Here is a 12,520-nt window from a genome sequence, read left to right as displayed (position 1 = left end):
GAGCCAAAAATCTTTTTTTTTTTTTTTTTTTGGTATGTGGTGTATGTACGAATGTAATGTTACCAGTTCGTTTGGTGTGCAGTGTCTTGTTCTATCACTCTGTCCTTTGTTCTTTATTCCTTTGAGGTAAGGTCTCTCACTTGAACCTGGAGCTAGGCTGGTGGCCGGCAAGTGCTGGTAAACTTCCTAGCTCCAAATCCCCACAGTACTGCGTTTACAAGTACATCCCTAGAGTTTTTTCTAGGATCTAAGGATTCAATTGGTGGTTGTCATGCTCTCACAGCTCAGAAAGGCCTAAGACTTGCTTTGTAGCTGAGGATGGTCTTGAAATTCGATCCTCCTGACTACCTCCCAGTTGCTAGGATTTTAGACAAGCGCCACCATGTTCTGTTTATGTGGTGCTGGAGATCTGACCTAAGATCTCCTGCATGCTAGGAAGGCCCTCTACCAACTGAACTATAGCCTCAGCCTTGGGTCAAAACCAGTCTTTATTCTGCTTCCTCTTCCCAGTAGACATCACACATAGTCGGTGTTGGGGACATGTTTGTCCAGAGTGATAACCATATATTTTACAGACACTGTCAATGACTAGAAAAGAAGGTTCTCTTATGTGACTGGTAAATCAAATAACATAGAAAGATGATACCAAAAAGCCTTACTAGGTAACAGCCAAAATAGACACAAATTGTCATTGAAATATGGTGTATCAGCCGGTGATGGTGGCATGTGCCTTTAATCCCAGCACTCAAGAGGCAGAGGCAGGTGAATCCTCAAGGCCAGCCTGAGGATTCTAAACAAGAGCTAGTTCTGGAATTAAAAGCATGCACCACCACTGTGTGTGTAACAGTCTTAACATTGATAATGGGAACATGATGTGAGGAACTGTGTTCAGTAATTTTGTTTAGGTGGTTTTGTTTACTTTGTTTTGGTCCAAGATGATGCAAATCAACATAAAGAGAGAGCCAGAACAGAAAAAAGATTAGCAGTGCACATCTGTAATTCTAGCAGTGGAGTACCACCCCTATCTTTTAAATCCCTCCCTCCCTCCCTCCCTCCCTCTCTCCTCATAGGTTTTTGAGACAAGGTCTTTCTCACTGTATAGCTCAGGCTGGCCTCAAACTCAGCATCCTCCTGCTTTTTCTTGAGATGTCAGGATTACAGTCATGTGCAACTTTGCCCTTGTTTTTAAAAATAAGATAAAATACTGACTCTGGGAGAAGCACTAACAAATTTGACTATATATTATAAGTTTTCTTGTTAAAAGGTAATCTAAAAAGTTGAAAAGAGAAGTTATACACTGTGAGAAGAAAATGTGTAAGTCATGCCTGACAAAGTTACTATCCAAAATTAACAAAGCTCTCCTAAGTCCTTCTTCTTTCTCCTGACACCATCTGCTTTTTTTGGAAAGGTACTGTCAGCAGTTTGTCCTCACCTTGTCTTTGTTGCTTGGAACGTTATAATTGTCCATTTGTGTGATTTTTTTTTATTATTTTTTAATTTTTTGAGGGGTATGTATGTGCGTGTGAGGGTGTGTGTCTTACAGTGCAGCCCAGGGTAACTTGAGACTTGAAGCAGTTCTCCTGTTTCAGCCTCCTAAGTGCTGAGAGTACAGGCGTAAATAACCACAGCTGGCTCCATGTGTGCATGTGTATCTGACTCTGTGTGCTCGCTTGAGACGGGATACCACTTGTAGCCCAGGCTGTCCTGGAACTTGCTATGTAGACCAGATTGGCCGAGAACTTAGAGGTCCATCTGCCTCTGCTTCAAGAGTGTGGGATTAAAAGTGTGCACCATATGCCTGGCCCTCTATAGGGTTTTGATTTGAGTTGTTAGGGAATGTAGAATTCAAGGGTACTCACATGCTTTGCTGCGACTTTAGCACCCTCCTAGAGTTAGTAATAACTTTCAGGTATTAGAAATTCATTTTTTTTTAATTCAAAGAAGAGTTTATTCTTAGAAGTAATATGTAGTAGAGTCTGGTTATAAACCATCCTTGTTATAGCGGCCAAATTGTCTATGTTACTGTCACCTAGTAACAGGTGTTGAAAAAAATGCCTTGTGACACTCAACACTTTGTCATGCTGGTTGATTGTCAGCTTCCAGCAAAGCACTAAACTGTAGTAATGACCATTTTAGTCTCTCACTTACATAAGATCTAGGGGTAAAGATCACTGAGATCAGGTGACCGGGCTTATTAATTTACTTCTGTTTGTTTTTTTGAGACAGTGTTTCTCTGTGTAGCCCTGACTGTCTGCCTTTGCCTCTTGAGTTTTGGGATTAAAGGTGTGTGCTCCACTGCCCATTGAGCTGGCTATTTTAAACCTGAAAAAGTAGGATAGTTCATGAAAAAGACCTTGAATTTGAAACTAGGTGTAACCATTTGAAAAAAAACTAAAAGTTACCCATAAATAACTGAGTTTAGGATAGACAATTTACATGGCAAGATAAAACGAGTGATATTTTTATTCTGCATTTTTTTTAGTAATGGTGAATTTTATTTTGGTTGTGTCTGTTTTAATTATTTAGACTGTATTGTTACAGTCTGAGTATTACAACAAGAAATACATTATAAAAAGACAAGATTTAATTTTTTTCTGCACTTGCCTTCAAATTTGTGTGTTATGAGACTACTAATTTTTACATCATGACTTTCTCTCTTTTGAAAAACTTTCAGCTGTCATGATGCACATATGAAGATCAATCAGAGGACAATTTGTGGCAGTTGGGTCTTTCCTTCTACCATGTGGGTTTTCTGGATCAAACTTGGGCCGTTAGTCTTGGTGGTAGGCACCTTTAACTGCTGAGCCATCTTGATGTCCTAAAATCTTTAGCTTCTATGGGTATATGTATTGATAAAAATTAGTCTTTTTTTTTTTTTTTGGTTTTTCGAGACAGGGTTTCTCTGTGGCTTTGGAGCCTGTCCTGGAACTAGCTCTGTAGACCAGGCTGGTCTCAAACTCACAGAGATCCGCCTGCCTCTGCCTCCCGAGTGCCAATAAAATTAGTCATTTTTATAAATATAAGGCATTTGGAATCAACTCATCAGAAATCAAAAGTTAAAAGAGGGGCTGGAGAGATGGCTCAGAGGTTGAGAGCCCTGGCTGCTTTTCCAGAGGTCCTAAGTTCAATTCCCAGCAACCACATGGTGGCTCACAACCATCTGTAATGAGATGTGTCTTCTTCTGGCCTTCAGGTATACATGCAAGCAGAAAATGTATACATAATAAATAAACAAACAAATCCTTTTTTTTAAAGTTATAAGAATATTGTGCTCTTCATTCATTCGTTCATTGATTCATTTGGTTTTTCAGGACGGTTTCTCTGTATAACAGCCCTGGCTGCCCTGGAATTAGCTCTGTAGACCAGGCTGGCCTCGAAATATTACGCCATTTATATCTTGCCTAAAAGGTTGGGGGAGGGGCAAGGGAGAGGTAATGGGTTAGACTTCAATCCCTGGAACCAAAGGGGAAATGGGTGTGATGGTAGTGCTTGTAATCACAGCATGAGATAGGTGGAGGCAGACAGATGTTTGAGGCCTGCTAGCTAGCCACCCTAACCTACTAGGTAAGTTCCAGGTGAGGGACAGACCCTATTTCAAAAACCCTGAGAAATGACACCTGTAGTTGTATGGTTTACAGACATATGTGCCTTTTGCACCCATGCCTATATGTGCACTTGGACCTAAATGTGCACATGTTTGCATGAACACATAACAGCAAATCATATCCGTGTGTTGCTGAAAAGGAGAACAAATAAGCATATGCATGCATTGCTCTGGAAATACAAATTAGAGTACCTTTTTAAAAAATATGCTATAAAATCATTGCATATAATTTTAATTATATATTTACCTAAGAGAATTATGGCTAGCATCTGTTAATTCCATTATTTTCTAAATTTGTATCATATTCTAAAGTTTAAAATACAACCACTGATATTTATTTGCTATTCCTACTAGGGTTGTAAAGTTGAGTTTTATACTTCCTTCAGGTTAAGGAACTGAACCATTATCTGGAGGCTGAGAAGTCTTGTAGGACCGATCTGGAGATGTATGTAGCTGTTTTGAACACTCAGAAATCTGTTCTACAGGAAGATGCTGAGAAATTGAGGAAAGAATTGCATGAAGGTAAATAAATATATGTTGTGTATATTTTTACTTTATTCCAAGAGAACCATGTAGGTAATATTCATATTGATTAGTAACAGCAACAAATCCCAAGCAACCAATGCAGCATGCTAGTGATTCAATTTAAGCTTTAGAGTCAGTTGAAAGCTGTGAGGGAATTTGGATTGTTAGCCTCTTCTTCCACCTCGACTACAGGAATAATGTCACAGGCATGAGCTCTGGGCAGAAAGGTGTGGTGAAGACATTTTGTGGAGAGAAGTAAATTAGCAAAAGTGAGAGTTGGGTAGAGAGGCCTCATCCTGCTTTCTAAGGGACAGTTTTGATTTCACTATTGAAGTAGCAGTGTGATATAAAGTGAACACTGTATTATTTAAAAAGCAGCTGGGCTTGTGCCTGGTGGTTTACACCTATAATCCCAACACTTGAGAACTGAAACAGAGGAATCATCAAGGAATCATCATGAGTTTGAGACCAGCCTGGGCTAGAGTGAGACCCTGTCCCCCAAAAAGAAAAAGAATGCAAAAACAAACAAACAAAAAGAAACAGAACAGAAACATGGATTGGGAGCTGGGTCAGCAGTTAACAGCACCTCCCTGCCCCCCAGACAGGGTCTCACTGTGTAGCCCTGGCTGTCCTGGAACTCACTTTGTAGACCAGGTTGGCCTCGAACTCACAGAAATCCACCTGTCTTTGCTGGGATTAAAGGAATGCTCCACAACCGCCCAGCGAGCCCTGCTGGTCTTACAGAGAACATCTTGCAGAGAATTGGTGGGCAGCTCACAATTACATATAATACTAATGGCTGCTCTGGGATATCCAGTGACCTCCTCAGACCTCAGCAGGTACCTGTTATAACCATACCCCCCTCATATATGCATAACTGAAAAGTAAAAATAAAATACTTTCAAAAATCATTTTTTGAGATCATAATATAGTTACATCATTTCCCCCTTCCATTTCTTCCTCCAAATGAACCTTTCATAAGTCTGTTCTCTTTCAAATTGTGGGCCTCTCTCTCTTTAAAAAAAAAAAAAGCCTAAAAAAATAAAATGAAAAGCAAACAAGTCACTCCAAAACAACCCAAAAGAAAAAAAAAAGTATAAAATCGAATACTTGGGGTACAGAGTGTTCAAACCGCTGTTTCCTCGACCTATTGGGTAACAAGATAGAGCAGCATGTGTAGCCACTGCAATTCTGAGGTCACAATGAGTGTAAGTGAATAAAGGCTGAGATTGGCGCCACACGCTTGTGTTCTGTTTGGATCTAGAGGCAGGAGAGCCAGAAGTTCAAAGTCATCTTTAGTTGTCACCTATCAAGTTGGAATCCAGCCAGGATAGAGACCCATTCCCCCACACTCCCAGAAGACTTCTGTGGCAACTATACTGAGATATGAAAACAGTTGAAATTCTGTTAGTGTTGGTTGTGGGTATAGTTATACTCCTGTGGTTTGTTTGTTGCCTACATTTCACAATAGTACAATAGAAGGAAATAATGAAATTTAGTTAGGGGATAGTGAAAATAAAGTTAAAACTTTTTGAAAAAGGAGGTAAGCACTCTTGAGCTATAACCCCAGCCTCCTCTTATTTTTTTCTTATGCAAATGGAAATCTATTTGAAATCCTACTGGAAATCTTTCGTATACAGGGTTTAGTCTGTGGGTAGAATCCTATAGTGAATACTTTTATCAGATGCTGTTGAAAAAAAGAGATGTGAACAATGTAGGATTCTGTATGAGCTAGCTTTCCCCTCCAAACAGTTGAAAACTGAAATATATGTCTAAAGAATTACTATATAAAATGTTGTAAAAATCTCCCAGCCTTTGAGCAGGTCTTGACTTCAGGAACCAGTTTTTACATGTGCTGTTGGAATCAGAAAGACACCATACTGTCAATGGGTGTCCAAAAGAAAAAGTTTTCCATTTGATTAAAATCAATTTAAGTTATTTAAATTTAAAATTTGTGTCCTAACCCTTCTAAAAATAGTATAAGTGATCGAGGTTATCAAACCTTCCTAAAATATATGAGAAAAATATCAAAAGGTCCATTAAAATGGGGAAGTAAAAGCAATAATTTCTGGTGGTTGTGGACTTAGTTTGGTGGTAGAGCACTTCCCTAGCAAAAACAATGCCCTGAATTTGGTTGTTAGCTCTGAGAAAACAAGCAATCAAAACAAAAAACAAAAACATCAGTACTTTGTGAGTTCAAAGCCAGCCTGATCCACAGAGCAGGAGTTCCAGGACCTCTAGGGCTGTTACATGGAGAGACTCTGTCTCAGAAAACAAAACAAACAAGTGTCAAGATGACTCAGTGGCTAAGTCTAGTGACCTGAGTTCAATTTCCAGAATCTACATGGTAAGAGACTATGTAGGTTGTCCTCTGACTTCCACACACACAGCATAATTAATTAAAAAGGTAATAAAGAGAGAAACAAACCAGGCTTAGTGGTGCACACCTTTGGTCCCAGCACTTGGTAGGCAGAGGCAGGTGGATCTCTGAGTTTGAGACCAGCCTGGTTTAGAGTTCCAAGACAAACAGGGCTAAACAGAGAAACCCTGTCTTGAAAAAAAAAAACAACAAAAAAACAAAAAAAGTATTTTAATTTTTTTTATATATTTATTTATTATGTATGCAATATTCTGTCTATGTGTATGCCTGCAGGCCAGAAGAGGGCACCAGATCCCATTCCAGATGGTTGTGAGCCACCATGTGGTTGCTGGGAATTGAACTCAGGACCTTTGGAAGATCAGGCAATGCTCTTAACCTCTGAGCCATCTCTCCAACCCCAAAAAAGTATTTTAAAAAACATTTTTCCTGTCTCGAAAAACCAAACCAAAACAAAACAAAAAAACATTTTTGGAGGCAGAGGTTGCCAGCTGTTCTTGAACTCTCAAGCCCCCCTATTAGCTTAGACTGCAGATTTGGGCCACTATATCCAGCTGATAGAAGTTATGCTCCAATGGAGCTTTTAAATTTATGTCTTAATGATTTATTTAAATTTATTTTATGTGCATTGGTGTGAAGGTTTCAAATCCTCTGACGCTGGAGTTACAGACAGTTGTGAACTTCCACGTGGGTGCTGAGACTTGAACCTAGGTCCTCTAGAGGATCAGCTAGTGCTCTTCACTACTTAATCATATTTCTAATATTTTTTGTTGTTACTTTCTGAAGTCAAGGTTTAAGCATTTTTTGAAACATGGAACACAGGCCTATGTGTGCAGGTGAGGGCGTGTAAGCAAAGTGGCTCAGCAGGTGTGATGGCACACACCTAGAACCTTAGCAATGCCAGAGGTGGAGAGAGGCTTGTAAGTTCTTGGGCTATGCAGTGAATCCACTCCCACTCCCTGCCCCCACCAACCCCAACTAGTTCGGCAAATTAGTATGCAGGAGAAAATGGACACATTCGTACTGGACTTGTGGACATGGGCCAGGTCATAGAGACTCTTTATTCTTTAGAGGTTAGGTTTTATGAAGTGGGATATAAACAAGTCTTTGAAGGTTTTTAAAACAATATTATATTTTCTTGATACTAAGTTTGTACATGGTATATCATGTGTTGTGTCCCAGGAGAACATAGAGATAAATAAATTCTTTAAGCTCTATGTTCTGCAGTTAAGAAACCCTAGCATTTTTTATTTAATTCAGGTTTTCTGAAACTCATGTAGTGCAGAAGTTTTTGTCTGTTCCTAAGGACATAGTTCGAGTGTAAAGGGTTGATGGTAATAGTCATCATATTCAGATGTAGATTGCTTACTGGTGTCAGTCAAGAGGCAAACTCACAGAATAAGAGCACTGGTCAGACCTGTAAGAGACCTTTGCTAAAGAAATTGTCTACCATTAAAATGCAGTGTTTTTGACTGGGGGGCTCCTAAACAGTTTGCCATCTTTTGGAGCAAGAACGACAGCAGCACAACCAGTTAAAACATACATGGCAGAAGGCCAACGACCAGTTTCTGGAATCTCAGCGTTTACTGATGAGAGACATGCAGAGAATGGAGATTGTGCTAACTTCTGAACAGCTCCGACAAGTTGAAGAAATGAAGAAGAAAGATCAGGTGAATAGGTTTTAATTTTTTTTTTAAGATTTATTTTATTTCTAATTATATGTATTTGTGTGTGTGTGTGTGTGTGTGTGTGTGTGTGTGTGTGTGTGTATGGATGGATGGGTTAGTTTGTGCACTTGGCTGCACATGAAGCTGGGAGCATTAGATCCCTTAGAGTTAAACAGGTGAATGTGAGTTTCCTGACATAGGGGTTTGGAGCCAAACTGTAAGAGCAGCAGGCCGTCTGAAAACTCTGAGCCATCCCTCCAGTCCCAAATAGATTGTTTCTTAGGTATCATTGTTAATAATCGTGATCCCCTCTATATCGTCTGTGTTGGAGGCTAACCTAAGCTGGAGCAAGATGTTTTGTGCTACTTTATTATCATACATTTTTGATGTTGGGAAATCAAACCTAGGAACCTTGTTCGTGCTAGGCAGATGCTGCCCCATTGTACAACATCTCTACACTTACTGATTTTATTTTTGACGTTACTTTGAAAAAAGTAGCTTCTCATTTCCTGTGGAAGCAAAAGCAAAACCTCTTCTCCAAAGTAACATAGCGTATGACTTAAATTTTGAAGTCAAGGCATTTTCAAAATATATATGTTAGATTAATCCAGCTACATTTATAATGAAATGTCTTTTAGCAGCTGTTGCTCCTTCCTCAGCATCAAACAATTAAAAGACAACATAATAACATACAGTATCCAGACTCTCTGTGTATTTTTTATCTTTACATGACTTTATTTTAAACTCTGTGTTTTTATTTTTATTTTTTGTTTTTTTTTTGATAATAGGTTTCTCTGTGTATCTTTGGCTGTCTTGGCACTCACTCTGTAGACCAGGTTGTCCTTGAATTAACAGAGATCCGCCTGCTTCTGCCTCCCAAGTGTTGGGATTAAAGGTGTGTGCCACCACACCCAACTACTGTCTTTCTTTCTTTTTTATTTTAAGGACTTTATCCTTTTTCTTTTCTCTCCCAAGCCTACATATATTTTTAAACACACTGTGGATTCATTCTGTGTTAAGAAAAATCATGTTCCATCAAGGAAGACCCCCCCCCCTAGAAATCTCTGATAGGAGTGTATGGCCTAGATGTCTAAGTTCTACATCCAGAACAGTTTCAAGACTGCTGGCTGAGATGACCAAGCCTCACAGAATACTCCAGTCAGGACTAGACAATAATTCAAATTTTTTTAGCTCCCTGTAAGATTATCAGCATCCCCAATCAGCAGGAAGTAGCCTGGAAAACTATGCCTGCATTCCTCCAAAAATGGATATGGATATTTATCTTTATTTAGAGTGTTGGTTACAAGTTGTTATGGATAATATTCTGGAAAAAAAAGCTGAACAAAGGAAATTAGATTCAGAGTTCTTGTTTTGAAAAAAAAAGTGCAGGAGGAATTGCTGAGGAAATATGGTCTTGTATTGTTTTAATGCTGATTGACCAGTAGCCAGGAAGTATAGGTGGGATGATGAGAACAGGAGAATTCTAGGAAGAGGAAAGGGTCAGTTTGCAGTCGTCACCTAGACATAGAGGAAGCAAGGTAAGAATACCTTGCTGATAAGAATAATGGGCTAATTTAAGATGTAAGAATTAATTAATAAGAAGCCTGAGCTACTAGGCCAACCAGTTTATGATTATTGTACAAACAAACAAACAAACCCCAGTCTGACAAAGTAGCCGAACACATCCGGCGGGACACACTTACCAGCCCCAGCCCTGGGTCTGCAGTTGGGGAGCGGTGAGTATAAGAGTAGCAAGAGAACACAAAACACCTGAAGGATTTGGCCAGCTTCCTGAATTATTTCATCCTGAGAAGAAACTGACTTAGAAGTGACCCTCTTCGGAGACTGAAGGACGCAGCAATATGTATTTATGGGAAAACGTTCTCAGTGTGCAGTTCTCTTAGGACTCTGAGTTTTCAGAGTAGGCCAAATTTTTGGTGACTTTGCTCTAAAAATTTGATAGGGTGGAGGCAGGGAGTGGTGCCCTACACCTCAAATTCCAGCACTTTGGATTGAGGCAGGGGAATCATGCTACCAAGGATAGCCTAGGTTATGGAGTGAGATCCTGTCACACAACCAACTCCACTGCCCAAACAGTAAGAGGACAGAGTGTGGAAGGTCATAGATGTTCAGAATGTTCTGTTTCTCATTATTTGAAAATTGCTTCAGTTAACTAAACGCTTCCTCATAGAAAAAGTTGCTTGTTTCAAATACAAAGGGAGGGATTTAGAAATGGCTCAGTTGTTAAGAGCACTTGTTCTTGCAGAGGTCTTAGGTTCAATTTCTAGCACCCACATGGTAGTTATCATCTTCTCTTGCTCCAGGGAATCTGGTGCCCTGACCTCTGAGAGTATCAGGCACTCATGGTGGTACACATACATCCATGTAGGGAAACCACTAACAAAATAAAATGAATAAGTCTAAAAAGTTCTTTTCAATATAAATGAAATAGCATCAAGTGCTCAACCAAAAAAAAAAAAAACAAAAAAAAAACACCTCCTTGACATCTCCTACTGCTTTTTAAGTATTATTTTATAACTTAATTTCCCAAAAGCTTTATTCCAGGTGTGTGTATTTATTCTAGTTCTGTCTTCTCTTGTTAACTAGTAGTGGAGGAACCATAATTGACTTAGTCTTCTCCTGTAGTGGAATTCTAGAGCCGCCTCTAGTCTTGTTCTTTTGTAGTTTCAGATAGTGTCACAACTAGTACCCTTTGGCATATTGTATATATCTTCAAGTATTTCCCCAGGATAGCTGTGTAAAAGTGTTCTCAACTTTCCTAGGTATTAAAGTATTTTAGTTTGCCGGTTGTGACTTAGGTTGGATTTTTATTTTTTAATTTTCTATATTAAATCTTTTTCTTTTAATTCATACTTAAAATATAGATTTTTTATCTCATTAGATAGTCTTTTACTTTGAAGATAATTGCTGAAGCCCTTCTCTTTCTTTCTTTCTTTCTTTCTTTTTGTGGTTTTTCGAGACAGGGTTTCTTTGTAGCTTTGGGGCCTATTGTGGAAGTTGCTCTTGTAGACCAGGCTGGCCTTGAACTCACAGAGATCCACCTGCCTCTGCCTCCCAGGTGCTGGGATTAAAGGCGTGTAACCCCCCCCCCCCAGTGTTGAAGCCCTTCTTGAATATTTGTTGTGTTAGTGTGTGCCAAGGCTTTATAAACTTCATCTCAAGCATTGCTCAACAAACACTCTCTGTGAGGAGGCATTACATAGCCATCCTTGTGTTGTAGATTAAGAAGCAGGCAGAGGAGGTGACGGCAGTGCCCCAGATAGAGCAGTTCAGTCCAGTTTAATTACTTAATCACCCACCTTTTTGTTCCTGGCCTTCGCTTTTTGTGTACCCACCCACTTAGCAGTCTTGTCAGCCTTTTGCTGGCACAGGTCTACTCTTCTAAGCCTCTGTGTTTTATAAATGCTTTATTTTCCCCTGGAGCCCCGTGGTGATCTCTTACTTAGCTGGCAAATACATCCTATTGTGTTTTAAGATTCAGCTCTAGCAATTACATCCTTTGGGTTCTCTTTGCTGGCTCCTTTAAATGAAACCAGTTTGTGCTTTTTCCTCCTGCACAATTCTGTGTGTTCTTGTAATTATGTTTGCTTCTCCTCACTAGAGAGAAAAAAGTGTAGTCATCTTTGCTAGGCAAATTATTACTTGAACTTGGATCATCTTTTTGTATTTTAGATGTCTCCCTTATCCTGTCTTCTCTCCTCTCCTCTCCTCTCCTCTCCTCTCCTCTCCTCTCCCCTCCCCTCCCCTCCCCTCCCCCCCCCCCCCTCTCTCTCTCTCATCAGATAGGGTCTCATATGTAGCCCAGCCTGACTTTGAATTTGTGAGTCTTCCCTCAGCCTCCAGATTGCTGGGATTACCACCACCATCAGTAGTACCAGCGATTGTATATACTGTGAATGGGAGTATAATGTCAGACTAACTTTTCTTGTTTTCTGTAGTGAGATGGGATTGTCCTATGTAGTCTTCCTGTTTTGGATTATCTGTAGAAGGGAGTTGCTTTTTTTTTTTGTTTGCCTTACTATCATAGTGTACTTTTTTAAAAGTTACTTTCTGATTTTCTTACTTTGTGCTTTGTAGGAAGAGGGCCCGCTTGTTTGTCTCTGCTGCCCAGCTAGCTAGCTTAGCCCCGAAATAACCACACAGAGGCTGTATTCATTAAATCACTGTTTGGCCATTAGCTCTAGCTTCTTATTGGCTAACTCTTATATTAATTTAACCTAGTTCTATTAATCTGTGTATCGCCATGTGGCAGTGGCTTACTGGGTGAAATTCCCAGCATCTGTCTCTGACGGTTCCATGGCATTCCTCTGACTCTGCCTCCTTCCT

The 12,520-nt window shown here is 39.7% G+C and overlaps 1 protein-coding gene across 3 annotated transcripts in view; it reads left to right on the top strand.

Moving 5' to 3' along the window:
• Window positions 1-12,520, top strand: part of Rabep1 (rabaptin, RAB GTPase binding effector protein 1) — a 95,075-nt gene that overhangs the window by 45,488 nt on the left and 37,067 nt on the right. For all 3 annotated transcript variants that reach the window (XM_041664735.1, XM_041664734.1, XM_041664733.1), the window contains 2 exons: window positions 3,991-4,126; window positions 7,998-8,176. In XM_041664735.1, coding sequence (XP_041520669.1) covers window positions 3,991-4,126; window positions 7,998-8,176 — 315 coding nt within the window. The remainder of the gene's footprint in view (window positions 1-3,990; window positions 4,127-7,997; window positions 8,177-12,520) is intronic.

Source organism: Microtus oregoni, unplaced genomic scaffold, assembly GCF_018167655.1.
Source record: "Microtus oregoni isolate MIOR12 unplaced genomic scaffold, Mior012 000015F_ref0000493, whole genome shotgun sequence".
NCBI classification, from domain to species: Eukaryota; Metazoa; Chordata; class Mammalia; order Rodentia; family Cricetidae; genus Microtus; species Microtus oregoni.
This window is presented reverse-complemented; position numbering and strand designations above follow the sequence as displayed.